Source organism: Hemiscyllium ocellatum, chromosome 20 (assembly GCF_020745735.1).
Source record: "Hemiscyllium ocellatum isolate sHemOce1 chromosome 20, sHemOce1.pat.X.cur, whole genome shotgun sequence".
In the NCBI taxonomy this organism is placed as follows: Eukaryota; Metazoa; Chordata; class Chondrichthyes; order Orectolobiformes; family Hemiscylliidae; genus Hemiscyllium; species Hemiscyllium ocellatum.
The window spans coordinates 40,470,643-40,494,195 of NC_083420.1; the positions used below are offsets into that span (position 1 = coordinate 40,470,643).

Here is a 23,553-nt window from a genome sequence, read left to right on the forward strand (position 1 = left end):
TATCCTTTTGCAATCTCCTTATATCTTCTTCACAATATACTTTCCTTCCTATCTTAGTGTTGTCTGCAAATTTACTTACCATCCCCCCATTCCTCTCATTTAACTATGGGATATAAATTGTAACACCTGAAGCCCCAGCACAGACCCCTATTATCCTGATAATTAGACAAAAAGCCATTTACACATAGACTCTGTTTTCTGTCAGCCAATCTACCTTCAATCCATGCTAAAACATTCTCCCTAACCATGAGCTTTTACTTTCTGCAAAACTGTCTGTATAGTGCTTTAACAAATGCATTCTAGAAATCCTAGTACAGTACAACTGGAGTGTCCCCTTTATCCACTGTAAAGTTATTCCTTCAATCTCACTGCACCTTTGTCAGGTAACTAGTGGGACAGGATCATAGGACACAGAATTTATAGCTCCAAACGCTTGTGCTTCCAAATGACCCTGTTGGATTATGGCCGGGTGTTGTGTGATCTTTAACTTTTGTCTACCCAAGTTGAACACCAGTAGCTCAACATCTCAGAAAATGAGACATTCTAATGTTGTGGGTCTGGATTGGTTTACACTTAGTGCAAGAATTACTCAGTGGGTCTGGTAGCATTATAGAGAGGAAAATAGAGCTAACCTTTAGAATTGAATATGATTCGTGCTGTTTGCTTAATTTTGGAATTGAATATGCCTTTTTTACAGTTGTCTGCTTTGTGTGGATGTTAGTTGTCAGGGCCAGATATTTTAATGCCTGAGATGATATTGGTATAAACAGTCTGATGAATTGAAATAAGACACTTGCACAGCTTATAAACATGTTGGTCATAAGATGCATTAATAAATACATTTTTACGTATTACCAGGAAATCCAAAATTAGACTGTGAAGTTTGATGTGATCTAAAATATTCTTTGAACATGTTTATATTGCAGTGTAAGATTATGCACTTTGAAGCTAGTTCTTCACCAGACAATTCAAATTGATGAAGTTGAGCTGTTTCTCTTGGATACTTCATTGCTGTGTTCTTTCACAATGTCCTCAACGGTTTCTTAAGGAATAGCACTCCTACTTTCCTATTGGCGTGTCACCTCAGTATAAACATGATGCATTATTTTTAACCCTGTTACCATTTCCAAAATATCCACACACACTAAACAATAATGATTTAAGTATTGTGCAAATGTTCCACTATCCCCCCACAATCGGGTATCACACAACTCATTTCGGTAGCAACTCTTTCAGCCTGGTTGAGATAATCTCTGCTGAAAGTCAGATCTAGCAAATTCCTTGTCTGCATGGCTCAGTTGCCCACCAGATAAACTGAATACTTGTGAGAACGCTGCAATTCATTTTTATGCTCTGCTTGTTTCAGGACAGTTTAATTTAATTCATCTTTATATTGACATGTTTATATCACTAATGTGTTCCCAGCAATATAACTGTAACTAAAAGATCAATAGAAGAGGTTCTCTGTACAAAATAATTTTGTATGGATTATATTTCCTCATTCCTGATGAAGGGCTCTGGCCCGAAATGTCGAATTTCCTGTTCCTTGGATGCTGCCTAACCTGCTGTGCTTTAACCAGCAACGCATTTTCAGCTCCACCCAACTGTAGGATAAAACTGCACCTTAAAACCTGGTGGCTAAGTAACATTTCACAACTGAGCTTGCATACTAATGAGCAGAAGCAGGTTACTCAATCTATTGAGTTTAGTCTACTCGTGTGTTAGCCATTGGCAGCTTTACCCTTTCAGGCCGAATTCTTCCCAACATGGTATCTGTCTGCCTTTTTAAATATAGATCATTCTACTATAACACAGGTTTTGTGAATGCGAATTGATGAATAGGGGATGCTGTTTCTAAAGTGCAAATTTTTAAAATGTGTATTGGCCATAAAGTGATTGCCTTACCGACACTTAAAGTTCTATTTTCATTTAGAGTGGGGTTGCACAAGAACGCAACCATTACTAGTGTTAGGTGCATTAGTCAGAGGGAAATGGGTATGGGTGGGTTACTCTTCGGAGGGTCGGTGTGGACTGGTTGGGCTGAAGGGCCTGTTTCCACATAGTAAGGAATCTAATCTAATCTAATCTAATCCAATAAATTGATTAAGCATTGCTATTCTTTGATGAAACTATGCTGACTCTTGCTGATTACAATGAGGTTGTCCTAAGGGCATAGCTGTAATCTATTCATAGATGAATTTGAGATGCTCCCCTATTGGGTTACTGTGGCATAGTAATCGTTTCCCTATCTTTGATTCAAGAGGTCTGGGTTCAAGTCTCACCCCCACATCTGAACAGATTGATTCAACATATCTACCCGCTTCCCCATGACAGAGGTCAAGTCAACTGACCTACAGTTGTTTGCCTCCCTCTCTTTTTGAATAGAGAGGTTGTATTTGCTATTTCTCAGGCTAATGGAACCTTTCCTCAATCTCGAGCCTCTTGGAAAATTAATATCAATGCATCTACTAGCTTATTAGCCATTCAATCTAAGACTCTAGAAAGAAGTCCATTTGAATGCAGAGATTTGTCAACTCGCAGCTCCACCCATTTCCTTATTGCCATTTCCCTTGTGATTATAATTTTGCAAGGTTCTCTCTCCCTTTGATGTCCTGGTCTACAACTTTACTGGACTATTTTTGTATCATCAATAATGAGGTCAGAAGCAAAATATTTGTTCATTTCATCTCCCTTTCCTTATTATCTACAATTAATTCCCTATTCCCACTTTCTAATGGAGCAACACTTACTTTACTTCATTTTTCCTTTTTAAATTCCTATAGCAACTCTTGTTGCTTTCCAGTTATACCATGCTAGCTAGCTGCCTTTCACAGTCTAATTTATTTCTTATGACTAACCTTTTAGTCATTCTGTATTGTTCTTTGTATTTGGCTGGTTAGCTGATTTACCACTTATGCTTACACAGTTAAATAAGTTTTCCGTAAATTTGTTGCTTTCCCCAACTCCTTTCATTAACCTACAGAATTTTTATTTTAAAACGTAATAAACTTATTCTGACTATTCTGAAATATCCTAAATATCTCCAATTGTGTCTCGATTGATTTATCCTCTCGTCGAATTCATCAGTTCACTTCAACTAGCACAGCTTTCATGTCCAAATGACTGCTCTTTTTTAGTCTTAAAATTCTAGTTTTAGACCCAATCTACTCCTTTTGAAACTCAATGTAAAATTCAATTGCACCATGATCAATGCTATCTAGAGATGCCTTAACTCCGAGTTTATTAATGAATCCTGTCACATTGCACATTACTTACTAGTCATCGCCTGCCACTCAGAAAAAGACCCATTTATTCCCAGTCTCTGTTTCCTGTCTGTTGAACAACTTTCAGTCCATGCCTATACATTATTCCCTATCCCATGTGTTTTACATTTGTCCACTAACCTCGTATGTGAGTCCACATCAAAAGCCTCCTGAAAATCCAAGTTCATCACATCCACTGGTTGTCCTTTATTTATTCTAACGTTACCCTAAAAAAACTCTGATATATTTGGAAAGCATGATTTACTTTTCATAACCCCTGCTAGTTTTGTCTAATCCTGTTAATGGTTTTGAAATGTTCTGTTCTGACGTATTCTATAACAGACTCTGGCATTTACCCTACTAAAAGTTAAAAATAAGAAAAATAACTTCAAGAAACATAAAAGAAACAGTAAAAGTATGAAAAAAGGTAAAGATTAGCAAAGACAAATGTGTGCCCATTACACACTAGCATCTGACGCATGTCAACCTCCCAGGAGCCTCATAGAATCACACCGATCTACAAAAAGGACTCTTTAAGCTATATTTCAGAATGCAACAGCAACTAGCACTGCAATGCTGCTGCAAGTACACTTTCTACACAGGAATAAGCATTATGTTCTTGAACTGGACCAGGCTGCATGTCAGGGCTGCTTGCTTGCTCTCTTAGCATTCACTCACCTTGAGCCTACCTGGCTGCTTGTAGCATCTCTGCCTTGCATTGTCTTTCTGCATTTGGCTCCCTGAGCCAGAGCTACCAGGTTCACCGTACTTATGCCTTGCCTTGCTGTTTAGTGCAGGCACAAAGCCAGAAAACTTGCCATGGTGTCAGCAGTCCAGAGTCAACTCAAAAAAGCCAGCCTTTAGTCAGGGGCCTCTGGCACAGTAAGCATCTGACATGAGTCAAGAGGCTAAGGCAAGATCAATCAGTCATTTGGGACAGTCGGGGGCAGGATTATTACCTCATAGGGCTGAAGAGCTGAATGTCAGGCAGTCCACCAACTGTCTTGGCTTTCTCTGTCTTATTGTGGGTTGCTTTCTCCTGAAATAGGAGAAGAGATTGAGTGACATGAAAGTAGATGGCACAGCAGTTAGCACTGGTGCTGGTGCGTGGGAAATCTGTTGAGGTGTCCCAAATGTGGCGAGTCAGCAGTATGGAGATCTTGCAGGGTTAAGAGGCTTGGAGATGGGAGAGGTGAGAGCTAGTGAGGGAAGATGTTGCATGAATTCGTGAGAGTGTTGGAGAATGAGCCTTAGTGGGAGGTGAGTGCAGGAGGAGAGATGGAGTGAGTGTAAGGTAGCAGAAAGATGATGATGGCATTAATAATCTGTACTGGACAGGCAGGAGGCTGGAAGAACACAGCAAGCCAGGCAGCATCAGGAGGTTCAGAAGTCAACATTTTGGGTGTAACCCTTTTTGCCTCTAACCTGTCATTGATAATCTAGCAGTGATGGTCCTTGGTCTTCACAGCAAGTGGTAGAATCCGGCTAGCAATGGACAAGAGGAATGCAACATGGACAAGGAAGGTAATTAATGAAGTGTATTTTGGATGTTAGCATAAGAAAACTCACTAGGCCTCACAGAGAAAAAACTCCATGAAGTCAACAAAACTGATACTTTTCAAAAACATTAAAATTCAGTCCTTTGTGCACATTGGCATAGAACACTCACAGGAATGCTAGAGAATCAAAGAACTAGTGAGAATGAGAAACTGAAAGAAATTAATAACAAAAGAGCAGGACTGGAGAAATTAATTGGACTGCAAGAACCTGATGATCTACATCTCAACAAAGATAATAGTTGTGTTGGCTGTCATCTAAAATTCTACAGATTCTGGAATGGTGCCTGCGGATTAGAGATAGCAATGATAAACTCACTGTTTAATAGAATGAAGAGAAAAGACACAGACACATTAGCCCAACTTCAACAGTAGGTAAAATGCTAAAATCTATCCTAAATGATGTGATTACTGTACACTGAAAAAGTAATGACAGGATTGGACACAGTTAACATGGATTTATGAAAAAGAAATTATGTTTGATCAGCCTGTTGGAGCTTTTTTTGACAATGTTGCCAGCAGAATAGTTAAGGGGGAAATGGTGGATGTGGTATATTTGGATTTTCAGAATACTTTTGGTAAGCTCAGATGCAGAATGTTAGGAAATGAAACGTGAGCACATGATCTTGGGGGTAATATACTGGCATGGACTGAGAACGGTTTAACAGACAGAAAACAGAGATGGGGATATAAGTGAGTCATTCTCAGGTTGGTAGGCCATGGAGTGTTGATATCTAACCTGTCCTCCAGTCCTCAGTCTCCTTGTTAATGAGTCATTAGTAGCTAGCATACAACTGCAGCAAACAATTAAGAAGCTAAATTGTATATTGGTCTTTATTATAAGGAGATTTGAGTACAGGAGTAAAGAAGTTTTCCTCCAAGTGTATGGAATCTTGATGAGGTTGGTCTTGGAGTAGTGTGTATAATTTTTGATGTCCTTAAGTAAGAAGATTACATTTGCTATAGACAGAGTACTGCAAAGGTTTGCTAGACTGATCCCATGGATGACAGGGATGAGGACAGCTTGAAGAGATTATACCTATATTCTCATGAGTGAGTGAGAAGAGGTCTCATTAAAGCAAACAAAATTTGGACAGGGTTCAACAGGGTATGCGCAGGAAGGATGTTTCCTCTGGCTGGTGGGATCTGGAACTAGAGGACTCAATTTCAGAATAAGAAATAGGTCATTCATGACTGAAACAAGGAAAAATTTCTTCACTCAGGGGATAATAAATGTTTGGAATTCTCTCCCCCAAAGTGCTGCAGAGGTTCAGTCATATTGAAGACCGAGATTGACAGATTTCTCAAAATTAAAATATCATCAGGTGTGGGGAAAATGCATTGAAGTGGAAAGACTAGCTATAATCTAGATGAATGGTGGTGTGAAAGGCTGAAAGACCCAGTGCTGCTGCTATTTTCTATGTAACAGTGCAAGATCTCAGAAAGGGAAGGAGAGGGTTTGAATTGGCTCAGTTTGCAGTGTTGGAAAGACAATGCTAAAACAATACTGCAAACATGGGCTGCTGACAGGAGAGAAAAAAATGCTACAGGAATGGGTTTGAATTAGTTCAATGTGAAGCAGAGCAACACATGAATGAGGAGGCAAAAGAGGAACAGTAAAACAAAAATTTTGGAATTTCACAACCTTGGACTGTCCCAAAGTATTTTACAGCCAAGAAAATACTCCTGTTTCAAAACATGTACATTATTGTAATGTACATCAGGAAGTGCAGCAGCCAGTTTCTGCATGGCAAGTTCAAATAATAATAATGCACAATAATAACAATAATAAGCAATTTTTTCTTTAGTGGTGTTGGTTGAGGAATAAATGTTGGTCAGGACTTTGGAAAATTTTCCTTTTTGTTTTTGGATAAAGATCACACAATCTGGTTTTACTGTTGTTTGAATGAGAAACATTGGCCCCAGCGACAAGCAGGCGGACAAAGGAAGGCATTGTGAGTCAGGGCCTGAGAAGGAGGGAAAGGAGGAACAATATCTTAAATCTTCATAAGGTTGAAGGAGGTCATTTGTCTCATTGGACAAAATTGGGCAGGGATCTGAGAGACATGGCCTACAGTGAGATTTGTGGCAGAATGAGAAGTCCAATGAGGAATATCTCAAAGTTGTGAGCACATTGCTCCAGCTTTTCAGCTTTAGCTGAGCGGTGAAGTGAGTTTCTCGTTAGACAGTGGCAAGTTGTCAATTAAGGCAAATTATAGCTTGTTAAACACCTTCTTAATGCCAAAATTATTCTTATTAATATTTAACTTCCTATCTTACTAAATCGGCCAAATAAGCTGGATGTCGAGAATTCGTGACATGAAAATTGGGGCAGGCACTTGGTGACTTTAGCTCATCACTGACTATCAGGAACCTTTGTGTTGCTCAGCAGCTCAGGATATGATCCAGGGCCATCAGCCACTTGAAATCTGAACTACAGGCTTTGGCATTGGACACTTATCACTCACTCATGACCTTTATGATTCCTCTCTGATACACTAGCAGGACACATCCGGGAATACAGTCTCGCATTGCAGAACACACAAGCAACTAGCATTGAAAGGCCTCAGCATGGACACTTTGTGCACAGGGATAGGCTCCCACTTCACAGGTTAGAACAGACTGCATCTAAAACCACTAACTGGCTTTCTTAGTGCTTGCTTACTTAGCAAGCATTAATGTGCTCACCACATCCATACATTGTCTTGTCATGCCACGCCAATTAGCACATTGATGCTTCAGCCAGAATCAAAAGGCTATTAGTACTGCTGTATTAAGTGGCTCCTTTGTACAGATACTCAGTCAAACTGCTTGGCATGCTCGTCAGTAGGGATCTGTCCAGGAATCAGAGGAGACATCTTCATGTACTGCACATTGAGACGTCAGTCTAACAGTTGTAGCTGCAAGCACATTGCATCAACATTCAATCAAATAGCCATGTCAGAAACTGGTGGTTAGTCCTTAATCCAGTGAAATGGGGGTGCAGAAAGTGGTTGTTCCCAGCCAGTAGTCCCGGGACCATCTGCACACAGTCCAGGGATTTGACTGCACTCAGTTGTCAGCTTTGGCTGCTCATCAGCAGAGAACCTGTCTGACTATAGTCTTGGAAAATGGGCTGTAGGGACTGGAGCAGCAGTCAGGGAGCTGCAAAGACAGTGATCAGTGATCAGTCATGTCTGGGACTGCTTGTCAAAGTCAGTCAGAAATCTAGTGCAAATATAATCTTGTGCATCCATCCATTAATCATTAAAGAGAACATAAGGGGATCAGTAGGGGCAACAGAGTGATGACTGCCACAAAAGATGGGAGAGTCAAGGCTGGGGCATAAGCATAAGCACACTTGGAGGTGGAAGCAAGGGTAGTGATGGGGAGAAACTCAAGGTGTATGGAGGAATATGCAGAACAGCATTGAAAGGCATAGTAGGAAGTGGGGTGGAGGTGTAAGAACTGTGACCATCACCATGACCTCTACCTCTGCTGAGCTGTGTTCTACCCAATTGGAGCAGGCAACAGGACAATGTGAGAGGTGCTGAGGAGCAGTCACCCAAGAAGAAGGATGTGGACACTAAGCTGGAGGAAGCACTCCTTGTGGGTAATGGAGCTCAGCTGTATTGCCAGTTATGACCTGACCTGACTGGTTCCAGTGGATGCAGAAGACAGTCATGGACTGTCAAGGTCAAGATATCCACATTTGGTTCACATTGTGGTGAGTGAATCGCACTCTGGATACATTTTGTTTGTGTTCCATTTTCATGGCTGTCAATAAAAGCTCATGTTTGGACTTGTCTGATTGCTTGCCTGTATTGCCTATACTGGAACAATAACCAGATGTGGTTGTTCATAGACCACCGGGAAATAATCGTGTGCACACAGAGAGGGTTTTCAGACTTTATATATCTGAGTACAGGTATAATGTGTGACCTGGTGTTTTAAGGGTGACGCCCTGAGAGAGTGAGAGCCATGCCAGCTATGTGCTTTGGGCTTTGTGTCTGGTGTGCCATTACTCTGCTGGTGAGAGGTAGTGCTGGATTGGCAATACCTTTCCAGGTATACAATGGCCTTTAAAAGATAGCACAGGAGATGCCAGATCTTTGGTGGATATCCATTAAGGACAGGTAGTGAATGAGTTGAGTTTGTAAGCTACTGTGAGAAGTCTTGCTGGACATCACAATAAGAATCCCTCCAAAAAAACTTGACACAACTCGCATTTCGCCAAAAAAATAAGGTTCAGCTCAGTGTGTCTGTGAAAGAGCTTTTCAGTTAATCCCACTCCATTTGCCTTTCCTCCAGAGCTGTGACTATTTTTCCATTTCAAAAATACCTGCCATTTGAAAGTTATTATTGTATCCATCAAGCAATACTTTCCAGATCATAACAAATGACTGCATTAGATAAAGTCTCCTCTACCCCTCTGTTACTTTCACTAATCTCTGGTTAATGACCCTCTCATAAGTGGCAACAGCTTGTCAACATGCCTTAAAAGGATAGTGGGAGAAATCTCTTTCATGTCAGTGAGTAATGGTGAAGGTGATTCAGATGATGCCTCGTTTGGAGTTCGTAGGTTTGCATTGAATCCTCACTCCAGTGACTTGAACGTAACTTTACAGACTGACACTACATTACAGTTTTGAAGGAATGCTGCAGATTTGGAGGTGTTTTCTTTCAAATGAGGTGTTAAATAAAAGTCCTTCTTCCCTTACATGTGGAGGCAAAAGATTACATGGCATGATTTGAAGAGTTCTCAAAAACATCTCTTGTCAATTAATATTGCCAAAACAAATAATCTGAACTTTATTACATTAATGTTTGTGAGATCTCGCTGTACACAAATTGGCTGCCATATTTCTTACATTACAACAGTGGCTACACATCCACAGAAGGTATTAATTAAAGCCAAAGAACTCTGGGCCCTCCTGAGGTCAACAAGAGTGCTATATAAATGCAAGGTTGTCATTCTTTCAAAATAACTTCATAAACTCTAAGGAAGGCTCACTAGACCCAAAACGTTAACTCTAATGTCTCTTCATAGATGCAGCCAGACCTGCTGATCCTTTCTAGCCATTTCTGCTTTGTTTATAACTCTATTTTAAATTTCAATCTTATTTCCTGTTTAACTAAGTTTCTGCAATAGAAAATGGTGCAAGTAGATTGATGAGATGTGAATTGTTAGTGAGCCTTCATGAACTGGGCTGGACAGTCTGGGGAATGGTTCACAGTCATTCCTGTGGGTCCAGTACAACCAACCTGTTTGGCCCATAAGTCAGGCTGCTGCATACAGATCAATCAGTATCAAAATAGAAATTGCTGGAAAAGCTCAGTAGATCTGGACAGCATCTGTGGAGAGAAATCAGAAATAATGTTTTGGGTTGAGTGACCCTTCCTCAGATCAATCAGTGGTTTGTTCACTCATCGGTTAAGGCTATTTATCAAGGTCAGTCAAGGGTGTTGCACATGGTCTATTCTGGGTCTGTCCACTAAAAGTCAAGGGAGCATTTTCAGAGGCCACTGCTGTGGGAGGGAAGCTGGAGAACTCAGTCCAAAGATGTGCAGGTCAGGTGAATTGGCCATGCTAAATTGCCCATAGTGTTAGGTGCATTAGTCAGAGGGAAATGGGTCTGGGTGGGTTACTCTTCGGAGGGTCGGTGTGGACTGGTTGGGCTGAAGGGCCTGTTTCCACACTGTAGGGAATCTAATCTAATCTAATCTTTTCAGAGGATTGAATGCAGCACGCTGGAATGCAGAAGGGCCAATAATTGTGAGTGGAGAAATTCAGTATTTAAGGGTGAGAGATGATAATGTTTTGGAATAAGTGGGCTACTATGTGACAGAGTGGTAGTCATCGATAGTCACAACCATTGCCTGGGGAGGCAGTGCAGCAGAATGTTTGACATGACCAAACTATAGGGCTTGGTTTACAGCGATACCATTGAGAGATCAAGTCATAATTTAAAGTGGCGTTTGAGAATGTAAGAAAGCTAAGTATCAATGGGAGTCAGTATGCCAGTGCACTCCTAGCTGAAGCACTGGTATTTTAAGTGGATGGGAGATATAACAGGAAGGTTTAAGGATGCTGGCTCAAATCCAATGCCAACATCTGTGGATGGGGTGCTGTAGGCAATTGCCGCCCAGCTTGCAAGCCCTTAGAGTCAAGATGGAGAGCTGAAGGAGTAAGCAGTGAGCTGGAGTTGCCATGTAATTGTTCTGACTTTCATATTGGGAATTGTTGCTGTTTTGTTTCTGTACGAAGAGTGGGAGAATGGAAACTGTGTATAAATGAGGTGAAATTAAGTAATAATCATATGCTAATGGATACAGACAAGCCCCTTGCCATTCACTAACAGGATTTTTGTCATACTATTCAACAGTTGATTGGAAATTAGGACTGTTTTGTTTTTGAAACGTTCAATCTCTGCTGGTCCCTATTTTCTTGTGGCTCAAAGCAGAATGGCTAGAAGAAAGGAAGGTGGTGTTGGTTGAAGATGTGGGAGGGCTGCATCACCGTGGTGAGGCTGCAACACACTGTATCCTTTTGTGATGGCCTTTTAATGCTAATCACACTCAACGTGACTCGTACATGTTCTCTGGAAATGGAAAATGGCTGTCATGACACCCAAATTCGGTAGTCTGTTTTATTTCTATCTGAGCATCCAGTCTTTACTTTTGAGTTATGTGAGGGTCTTTGTAAAACTGTAACATATAGGAGCAGAATTAGGCCATTTGATTCACCATTCACCAAATCTGCTCCACCATTCAATGATGACTGTTATGTTCCTCAACAGTGTTGTCCTGCCTTCTCCCCATAACCCTTGATTCCTCACCAGTCAAGAACCTATCTGTCTCTGTCTTAAATACTCTCCATGACTTAGCCTCCACCGCCTTATGCAGAAATGAGTTCCACAGGTACACTATACTTTGGCTGAAGAAATTCCTCCTCATCTCAGTTCTAAAGGGTTGTCATTTCACTCTGAGGCTGAGCCCTCGGGTCCTAGTCTTTTCCATATCCGCTCTATCCAGGTCTCTCAGTATTCTGTAAGTTTCAATCAGATTCTCCCCTCATCCTTCAAAGCTCCATCGAGTACAGACTCAGAGTCCTCAACCGTTCATTATACGATAAGCCCTTCATCCCTGGGATCATTCTTGTCAGCCTTCTCTGGACCCCCCTTAATGCTAGCACATCATTCCTTAGTAATGGGGCCTAAGAATGTTCACAACATTAGAAATGTCTGACCAGAGCCTATTACAGCCTCAGCAGTAATTTCTGCTCTTGTATTCTAGCTTTCTCGAAACGAATGCTAACATTGTATTTACCTAGCAAATTTTGAGAAGATCTGTAGCTCAGGTTGATGATAAGTACGTATGTTAGCTCACTGAGCTGGAAGATTTTGTTACCATGACTAGGTAATGCCATCAGTGAGAGTCTCCAGTGAAGCGCTGGTAGTGTATCCCACCTCTCTTTCGGGTCTTGGTTTCGTAAAGTGGGTGTTGTCATTTCCTGTTTTTTTTCAAGGGAAGGTAGATGGGATCTAAGTCGATGTGTTTATTGATGGAGTCCTGGATAGAATTCCATGTTTCTAAGGATTCTCGTGCATGTCTTTATTTCGACTGTCGTAGGATGTGTGTGTTGTCCCAGTCAAAGTGCTGTCCTTCTTTGTCTGTATGTATGCAAACTAGTGATAGTGGGACATGTCTTTTGGTGGCTAGTTGGTATTCATGTATCCTGGTGGCTAGTTTCCTGCTAGTTTGTCCAATGTAGTGTTTTTTACAGTTCTTGCATGGTATTTTCTAAATGACTTTAGTTTTGCTGGTAGTATCTAATGGATCCTTTAGCTTCATTAGTCGCTGTTTAAGTGTGTCGGTAGGTTTGTGGGCTACCATGATGCCAAGGGATCTGAGTAGTCTGGAAGTCATTTCTGATACGTCTTTGATGTAAGGTAATGTGGTTACAGTTTTCGTTGCATTGTAACTGCTTGTTTGGATTTGTTTCCGAGGAATCGGCAGATTACGTTCATTGGGTACCCATTTTTAAAAAAATGTTGTATAGATATTTTTCTTCTACTTTTGTAGTTCTTGGGTGCTGCAGTGTGATGTAGCTCATTGAAATAATATCTTGATGCAGCCCCATTTGTGGATGTTTGGATGAAGTTAAGTATTTGGTTTGTGTTTGTTGTTTTTCTGTAGATGCTGGTTTGAAACTCTCCGTTAACTGTACGTTCAACTGTCACGTCTAGGAATGGGAATCTGCATTTACCTTTCTAACTGCCAACTAAACCTGCATGTTAACCTTTAGAGTATCCTGAACTAGAACTTCCAAGTTCCTTTAAGCTTCAGATTTCCAAAGCCTTTTCCATTTAGAAAATAGTATACACCACTATTCTTCCTACCAAAGTGCATAACTGCACACCTTCCCATGTTGAATTCCATCTGCCACTTCTTTGCCCACACTTGTAGGCAATCCGAGTCCTTCTGCAGCCTCCTTGTTTTCTCAACATTTACCTGTCCTTCACCTTTCTTTGTCCCATCTGCAAACTTAGCAATGATGCCCTCTGTCCTTTGGCCAGATCATCATTAAGGTATAATGTGAATAGTTGTGTTCCAACACTGTGTAACACCAATAGTCACTGGTTGCCGTCCTGAAAAAGAACCCTTTATCTCCACTCTCTGCCTCCCACTGGTCAGCTAATCTTCTTTCCATGCCAGCAGCTTGTCCCTTAAACCATGGGCTCTTATCTTATTTAGCAGCCTCCTGTGCGGCACCATATAAAAGGGTTTTTTTTGGAAATCTAAGTCAATCATGTTCACTGTCCATTGTCTAAATTGCTTGTTACCTCCTCAAAGAGTTCTAACAAATTTATCAGCTAGGACCTTCCCTTGCTGAAGCTGTGCTAACTCAGCCCCATTTTACAATGCACTTCCACATTATTCCGTACTCTCATCCTGAACAATGGATTCTAAACTCTTACCAACGACCAACGTCAGAATAGCTAGCCTATAGTTTATGGTGTCCTTAAACAGGATTATTACATTAGCCATTTGCCAGTCCTCTGCGACTTCCCCTGACACTAGTGATACTTGAAAGATCATCACCAATGCCTCTACTACCTCCTCAGCTATCTCTTTTAGAACACTGGGGTGCAGTCCATCTAGTCTGTGTGACTTATCTACCTTCAGACTTTTCAGCTTCCCAGCATCTTCTCCTTCATGATGACCACTCCACTCACCTCTGCCCCAATTCTCTTGAAGTTCTGGTATGCTACAAGTGTCTTCAACCATAAAAACTGATGCAAAGTATCGCTCAGTTTCTCCACCATTTCTTTGTTTCCTATTATTATTTCTTCAGTCTCATTTTACTGTGGTCCAATGTCCACTCTTACCTCTCTCTTCTTTATTTCTCTAAAAGAAACTCTTGCAATCTTATGCTACTAGCTAGCTGACTCTCATATTTCCTCTGCTGTTTTAGTTATCCTCTACTGGTTTTTAAATGTTTTTCAATCCTTTGGCTTCCCACTATTCATCACCTCATTTTATGCTTCTTTGTTTGTTTTTGTGCCATTCTTATCTTCCCTCATCAGCCATGGCTGCCTCATCCTCCCCTTCGTACGTTTCTATTCTTTGGGATGAATTTCTGTTGGGCTTCCTGAATTACCTCCTGCCATTGCTGCTCTATCGTCTTCCCTGTTATGCGTCCATTCCACTCAACTTTAGCTAACTCCTCCCTCATTTCTTCATAGTTATGTTTACTTTAATCATAATACCGTTAAATCTAATTCAATCTTCTCTCTCTCAAATTGCAGGGTGATTCCTCTCACATGGTCACTGCCCCGTAGATGTTCCTTTACCTTCAACTCCCTAATCAAAATTGCCTCATTATAGATCACTAAATCCAGAACTGCTTGCTCCCTAATGGGCTGTACTTCAACTGCCTCAATAATTCATAGACATTCCTCTTCTTGGAATCCACTACCAACCTGATTATCGTACTCCACCCATATATTGAAATCCACCATGATGATTGTAATCCTGCCTTTCTTACATACCTTTTTTTTATCTCCTGATGTATTTTCTTCCCCACATCCTGACATCTGCTGGGAAGGTCTGTATATAATTCCCAGCAGCGTCTTCTTTCCTTTGCAGTTCCTCAACTGTCCAACTCAATATCTTTTCTCGCCATTGATTTAATTTCATTTCTTACTAACAAGACAACCTTTCCCCCTCTGCCCATCTGCCTGACCTTTGGATAGGACATCTTCAAAGGACAATTACATTAGTCAGGCACTTTCACAGTACAGGGTGAAGAGCATCGTGTAGTATCCATGTCCAAAAGTGGTATCCCCAGACCATAATTCACAAAACATCCCGAAGATCTCATAAGCATGGAACTGACTCCCTCTCACCTTGCATTGTATGTATTTGCTGACATGCTCTTATATGCATGCTCCTTTTCTTGACTGATATGGGGGGATTGGGAGGACAAAGTACCTGCAATCATAGTGCAATTACAAACTCCTACTGTATTTTCATGTCTTATATAGCATTCATTTGAATAAGGACCCATGTCAAAGATCCATGTAGTGGCATTTCATAGCCCTCCTTGTTGGAATCCTCCATGTCCCAATGTATGGAGGAGTATATTAATCTATTAAGGGTCAGATGCCTTACAAGGATGGCGACTACATAAGAAGCACTCCCTGCTGTGACCACAGATGATGGCTTCATCCTGAGTTTGGCCAAGAGTAGATACATTGCAGCATATTGTGGAGGCCAATGTGAAGTAAACAACTGGTCTGCTGAAGATAGGTTCCAATGCTTGGATCAGTCTGGGGGTGTTCTTGTAGCTCACTCTGAACAGAGTGCACTGCATACAACTGGAGTAGACAAGAAGGGATATGATGGATTCTGAAGAGTTGTGAGAGCAGCAGCAGTCTTTCGAGAAGGAAGATGAGAATGTTGAGCTGGAGGAACATCAACTTCTGCATAATAGAATGCTGCAATAGCAAAGTAGCAGACAGGGATTAATCAACATCCAGTTTCAATAGGTGTGAGCTGGGTGAAATGATCACTTATTGACCGTACGTTCGCTGTGAAACAGAAACCATGCAATCCTTGTTTGTTTCCAGGGGCAAATTAAGTTTCTGTTTGCTTGCTTATTGTACCCTTTGGCTGTTGTTGAAGAAAAGTGAATGTTTTCAACCATTTGCAGCCTTTCCAGTATCTGATGACCCCACATTGAACAATGAGGTTAGGTTACACGCAGCATTGGGGAAAAGAGTAGCACTGTCTTTGACAGGGTTCTAAGATGGGATGAGAGTAAGAATGGGTAAGCTATGTATCTTGGTCCTTCAATAGCAACAGATACATACAATTAAATGTCAGACATGTTACCTATGCATTCTAAGAAATATTTGCTTTTGCATCTACATTCACGGCACTGTAAAGGGCAACTTCTGGCTGGCAGCACTTGACTTGGAGTACAGCACAACTCTAAAGCTGGTGCCAGGATGCCCAGGAAGTTCCGGCAGTGGTGCGTAATTTCACAAAATGGAAGATACAAGTAGGGCATCATTGTGGCATGGTGCATAAGTAACAAGATGAGTTTCAGAGCATAGCATGAGGAACCTTACTGAGCTTCACAGACAGAAACCCTCCATGAAACACAATAATATTGACACTTAGCCAATTTCTGGTCAAATTCAGTTCAATTCAAATTTTTCAAAAAAAAACGTAAATTTTGATCAGTTCTACCCCTGAATGCTACTCCCAAACAGATGCCTCCTGTTAGGTATCAATGGATATTAATCAAGAAATGCTTGCAGTCAGTACAGGAGTGGATCAGTATGGAGACTGCATCCCTTTTTCAGCAGGATGAGTTGCATTCTGTAGTTTGAATGTCTTTCACAGCAACAGAGAGAAGATAATGTTGTAAGGTAGAAGCAGGAGTAGGATGACAGGTTGGTGATGGGAATAATGTGCAAAGTGGTGAAGGAGAGTGTGCCAGATGGCTGAGGGGTTAGGTGCCAGGGTAGTGAGGAGCTAGAGTGGCAATGGATGAGGGTGTAAGGTGTCAGGCAAGTGAAGCTAACTATGGGAGTCAGTGGATTCCATTCCATTCTTCCAGTTCCTTTTCCTGCCCTAGTCCATTCCTCAATGACCACTAACACCACCCCCAGTCCCCATGTAACTGGACAAGGTGTAGTGCCTGCCCCTTCACCTGGTCTATTGTTTTTGTTGCACCCAATGTGGCCTACCCAACATTGGAGAAACCAAACATAGATTGGGCGATCACTTTGCAAAACATCTCCAATCCATGCAAGCATAACTCCAACCTCCTATTATTTTAACACAACTTCCTGCTTGCTTGCCCCCTAGCTCAACATGCTGCAACGCTCCAGCAAATCATAGTGCAACCTGGAGGAACACCATCTCATCTTCAGACTAGGCACTTTACCAACTTTTGGACTTAATATTGAGTTCAACAACTTCAGGTTGTGAACTCACTCCCATTTCTTTCCTTTCTTTTACATTTACTTGTTACATTCTCTGTCACTATCTCCTCTCTTCCCTCCCCCCCTACTCCAAGTGGGACCATCTGTTCTTTCCAGTTTGGCAGTTGGACACACCATTGTTCTGCCATTCTCACATTCCAATCACTTAATCTGCACTACCAGCACCCTTTCTTACAGCAGTCCACCCCCCTCAACTATTGCAAAAATGCTGCCCCTTGCCACACTTCTCATCAGCTCTGATGATGACTCATCTAGACCCAAAACATTTGCTTACTCTCTTTCTCTCTGTCTCTGCGAATGCTGCCTGACCTGCTGTGACTTTCAGAATTTTTTGTTTTCATCATTTTTAAATTCTTTAAGATTTAAGATTATTTCTATCATTTCTTTGCCACAAGTTGTAATTTCTCCCTATTCAGAATAATTTATCCTGTACATAACAGAAATACTTCATGAAGTCAACAGGTCACGGAGCCATAGAAATCTATAGCGTGGAAATAGACCCTTCAGTCCAACTTGTCCATGCTGACCAGGTATCCTAAATTAATCTAGATATTCTAGATTAATTTGCCAGCATTTGTCCTATATCCCTCTAAACCCTTCCTATTCATATAACCACCCAGATGCCTTTTAATGTTGTAATTGTACCAGCCTCCACCACTTCCTCCGTCAGTTCATTTCACACATGCACCACCCGCTGTGTGAAAAAGTTCTCCTTAGGTTTCAGTTAAATCTTCTGCTCTCACCTTAAACCTATGCCCTCTAGTTTTGGACTTCCCTATGTTGGGTTAAGATCTTGACTATTCACCCTATCCATGCATGATTTTATAAACCTCGAATTGGTCGCCCCTCAGCCTCCAACGATCTAGGCAAAATAGCCCCAGCCCATTTAGCTTCTCCCCATAGCTCAAACCCTCCAATCCTGGCACCATTTCTGAACCCTTCCAATTTTAACAATATCTTTCCTATAGCAGGGAGACCAGAATTGAATTTTGTATTCCAAAACTGGCCTAACCAATGCCCTACATGGCTGTAACATGACCTCATTCTCTTGAATTTTTGGCGTATTGCTCATGTCTTCCAACTTGAAGAGTGACGCAAAGTAATTATTCAGTTCCTCAGCCATTTCCTTTTCCCAACTACTATCTCTCCAGTGTCATTTTCCAGCAGCCCAATATCAACTTGTGCTTCATGTTTTCCCCTTATGTATCCAATATTCAATATTTCTATATTCAATGCACTGACCAATAAAGGCAAGCATACTAAATGCCTTCTTCGCTACCATGTGTACCTGTAACTCCATTTTCAAGGAATTATTAACTTGCACTCCAAGATCTCTTTGTTCAGCAACACTCCCCAAGACTTTACCATTAACTGTATAAGTCCTGCCCTGACTTGCCCAATCTTAATATAGCAACTCACATTTATCTAGATTAAATTCTATCCCCCACTCCTCGGCCCATTGGCCCATCAGATCAAGGTCCCATTGTATACAAAAGCTCTGTTTCTGTCCTCAGGGTTGCTGCCCATCCTCCATTTTTCTAAAATTTCCCACTTTAATTTTGGAATTCCAGCACACATTTTTCAGGATAGATAGTTTCCTACTCTCATTCTTTCCCTTGAGCATGTTAATAATGGGGCTTTTAATATCTAAAGGCTTATTACAATGTAGTGCAGTGGAGACTGAAACAATGTATGTAGATGATAGTGAGGTAACAGACAAGGTGCAATACAGTGTTGTTCTGAGTCCTGGATCATGGGATTTTGGGATATGAGTTTAAGACTGACTTTTAACAAAAGGCTGCAAAAAAAGATATAAGGATGGAGAAGATTAAATATAAGAGTAAGCTAGCCAGTAATACAAAGGATGACTGTCAGAGTTTCTTTGGATACATAAGGGGAAAACATGAAGCACAAGTTGATATTGGGCTGCTGGAAAATGACACTGGAGAGATAGTAGTGGGGAAAAGGAAATGGCTGAGGAACTGAATAATTACTTTGCGTCACTCTTCACGTTGGAAGACATGAGCAATACGCCAAAAATTCAAGAGAATGAGGGGCAGAGCTAAGTATAGTGGCTATCACCAATGAGAAGGTGCTAGAAAAACTGAATGGCCTGAAGATGGATAAATCAAATAGAACAGATGGACTACACCTCAATATTCTAAAGGAGATAACTGGAGATAACAGAGGCATTAATGGTGATCGTTCAGGAATCGCTAGAATCAGGGAAGATCTCAGAAGATTGGAAAATCATTAAGGTGACATCACTGTTTAAAAATGGAGCAAGGCAAAAGACAGAAAATTACAAACCAATTAGCCTAACCTTGGTTGCAGGTAAGATTTGGAATCAATTGTGCAGGATGAGATTTTAGAATACTTGGAAGTGTAGGGTAAAATAAGGCAAAGTCAGCATGGTTCCATCATGGGGAGGTCATGCCTGACAAATCTGTTAGAATTCTATATAGAACAAAGAACATTACAGCACAGTACAGGCCCTTCGGCCCTCGATGTTGTGCTGCCTTGTGAAACCAATCTGAAGCTATTCCATTCTCGTCCACATGCCTATCCAATGACTGTAAATTCTCACAAAGTTGGCAAGTCTACTACTGTTGCAGGCAGTGCATTCCATGCCCTTATTACTCTCTGAATAAAGTAACTACCTCTGGCATCTGTCCTATATCCATCACCCCTCAATTTGAAGCTATGCCCCTTCATGCTAGCCATCACCATCCTTGAAAAAAGTCTCTCATTGTCCACCCAACCTAATCGTCTGATTATCTTGAATGCCTCAATTAATTCACCTCTCAACCTTCTTCTCTCTAACAAACACAGCTTCAAGTCTCTCAACCTTTGCTTGTAAAACTTTCCCTCCATACCAGGCAACATCTTTGTAAATCTCCTCTGAACCCTTTCCAAAGCTTCCACATCATTCCTATAATGTAGTGACCAGAACTGCATGCAATGCTCCAAGTGTGGCGGCACAAGTTTTGTTCAGCTGCAACATGACCTCATGGCTCCAAAACTTGATCCCTCTACCAATAAAAGTGAACACACCGTACACCTTCTTATCAACCCTTTCAACCTGGGTGGCAACTTTCAGGGATTTATGCACGTGGACACCGAGATCTCTCCGCTCATCTACACTACCAAGATTCTTACCATTAGCCCAGTACTCTGTATTCCTGTTACTCCTTCCAAAGTGAATCACCTCATACTTTTCTGCATTAAACACCATTTGCCACCTTTCAGCCCACCTCTGCAGCTTATCTATATCCCTCTGTAACCTGCAACATCTTTCCGCAGTATCCACAACTCCACCTACTTTGGTGTCATCTGCAAATTTACTAACCCATCCTTCTATGCCCTCATCCAGGTTGTTTATAAAAATGACAAACAGCAGTGGACCCAAAATATATTCTTGTGGTACACCACTGGTAACTGAACTCCAGGATGTATGAATATTTCACATCAACCATCACCCTCTGTCTTCTTTCAGCTAGCCAATTTCTGATCCAAACCGTTAAATCACCCTCAATCCCATGTCTCCATACTTTATGCAGTATCCTATCATGGGGAACCTTATCAAATGCTTTACTGGAATCCAGATACAACACATCAACAGCTTTACCCTCATCCATCTGTTTGGTCACCTTCTCAAAGAACTCAATAAAGTTTGTAAGGCACGATCTACCCTTCATAGAACTGTGCTGACTACCCCTAATCAACTTATTCCTATTGAGATGATTATAAATCCTATCTCTTATAACCTTTGCCAACACTTTACCAACAACCGAAGTAAGGCTCACTGGTCTATAATTATCAGTGTTGTTTCTACTCCCCTTCTTGAACAAGGGAACAACATTTGCTACCCTCCAGTCTTCTGGTACTATTCCTGTAGACAGTGATGACATAAAGATCGAAGCCGAAGTCTCAGCAATTTCATCCCTGCCTTCCCAGAGAATGCGAGGATAAATCCCTCCAACCTGGGGATTTATCTATTTTCACACTTTCCAGAATTGCTAACACTTCCTCCTTTTGAAGCTCAATCCCATCTCATTTAATAGCCTATTTCTCAGTATTCTCCTGGACAACATTGTGTTTTTCCACTGTGACTACTGACAAAAAATATTAATTTAGCGCTTCCCCTATTTCCTCTGACTCCACACATAACTTCTCACTATTGTCCTTGATTGGCCCTAATCTTACTCTAGTCATTCTTTTATTCCTTATACATATAGAAAGCTTTAGGGTTTTCCCTGATCCTGTCTGCCAATAACTTGTCATATCTCTTCCTCACTTAGCTCTCCCTTTAGGTCTTTCCTGGCTACCTTGTAACTCTCAATCACCCTAACTAAGCCTTTACATCTCATCCTAACATAAGCCTTTTTCTTCCTTTTGACAAGAGATTCAACTTCCTTAGTAAACCACAGCTCCTGCGCTCAACAACAATTGCTCCCGGTCTGACAGGTGCAGACTTATCATGGATACACAGTAGCTGTTCCTTGAATAAGCTCCACATTTTTATTGTGCATCCCCTGCAGTTTCCTTCCCCATCCTATGCATCTTAAATCTTGTCTAATTGCATCACAATTGCGTTTCCCACAGCTATAACTCTTGTCCTGCAGTATAGAACTATCCCTTTCCATCACTAAAGTAAACATAACTGAATTGTGGTCACTATCACCAAAGTCCTCACCTACCTCCAAATCTAACACCTGGCCGGGTCCATTACGCAGTACCAAATCTAATGTGGCCTTGCCCCTTATTGGCCTGTCTACATACTGTGTCAGAAAACCCTCCTGCAAACAATGGACAAAAACTGAACCATCTAAAGTACTTGAACTATAGCATTCCCAGTCAATATTTGCGGAGTTGAAGCCCTCATAACAACTACAATGTCACTCTTGCTCCTATCGAAAATTATCTTTGCAATCTTTTCCTCTACATCTTTGGAACTATTCGGAGGCCTATAGAAAACCCCCAACAGGATGACCACTCCTTTCCTGTTTCTAATCTCAGCCCATACTAGCTCAGTTGATGAGTCCTTCCTGCAGCTGTAATACTGTCCTCGACTAACACACCTGCACCCCAAACAATGCCACACCTCCCCCTCTTTTACCATCTTCTATGTTCTTACTGAAACATCTAAATCCCAGAACATGTAACAACCATTCCTGTCCCTGCTCTGAAATGGCCACAACATCGAAATCCCAGGTAACCAACCATGCTGCAAGTTCCCCCACCTTATTCTGGATTCTCCTGGCGTTGAAATAGACACACCTCAAAGCAACATTTTGCTTGCTGGTGCCCTCTTGCAACCCTGATACCTTACTTCAGACTTCCCTACTCTCAACCTCCTCTATACTCGAACTACATCTTAGGTTCCCATCCCCTTGCTGAAGTAGCTTGAACCCACACGAAGACCATTAGCAAATGTATCCCCCAGGATATTGGTACCCCTCTGGTTCAGATGAAGACCATCCTGTTTGTAGAGTTCCCACCTACCCCAGAAAGAGCCCCAATTATCCAGGAATCCAAAACCCTCCCTATTGCACCATCTCTGTAGCCATGTGTCCAACTCCTCTCTCTTCCTATTCCTCGCCTCGCTAGCATGTGGCTCAGACAACAAACCACAGATACAACTCTGTTTGTCCTAGCTCTAACCTCCACCTTAGCTCCCAGAATTTCTGTCTTAAATCTTCATCTCTTTTCCTACCTATGTCGTTGGTGCCTTTGTGGACCACAGCTGGGGCTGCTCCCCCTCCCCCGCAAGGATTCCGAAAACACGATCAGAGACATCATGAACCCTGGCACCTGGGAAGCAACACACCAACTGTGAGTCTCTCTCATTCCAACAAAATCTCCTGTCTGTCTCCCTAGCTCTGGAGACGCCGATGACTAATGCTGTGTACCTCTTCCCACTTTTCTCTGAACAACAGGGACAGACTTTGTGCCAGAGACCTTGCCTCACTACTTACCCCTGGTAAGTCACCCCCCACCCCCAACAGTATCCAATTCTTTGAGGAAGTAATGAGCAGTTTAGACCAAGGAGAGCCAATGGATGTTATCCATCTGACTTCAAGAAGCCTTTTGACAATGTGCTGCACAGGAGGCTACTGCGTAAGATAAGGGCCCCTGGTGTCAGAGGCAAGGTGCCAGCATGGATAGAAGCTTGGCTGTCTGGCAGAAAGCAGAGAGTGAGGATAAAAAGGTCCTACTCAAGACGGCAGCCAG

General features: G+C 41.6%; 1 protein-coding gene across 1 annotated transcript in view; it reads right to left on the reverse strand.

The window, feature by feature from the left end:
• The window catches only part of LOC132825607 (protein ELFN1-like), a 59,340-nt gene that overhangs the window by 18,754 nt on the left and 17,033 nt on the right, over positions 1–23,553 (reverse strand). The window contains exons 3-4 of the mRNA XM_060840990.1: positions 4,223–4,302; positions 3,953–4,047 (exon numbers count right to left, since the gene is read on the reverse strand). Coding sequence (XP_060696973.1) covers positions 3,953–4,047; positions 4,223–4,302 — 175 coding nt within the window. The remainder of the gene's footprint in view (positions 1–3,952; positions 4,048–4,222; positions 4,303–23,553) is intronic.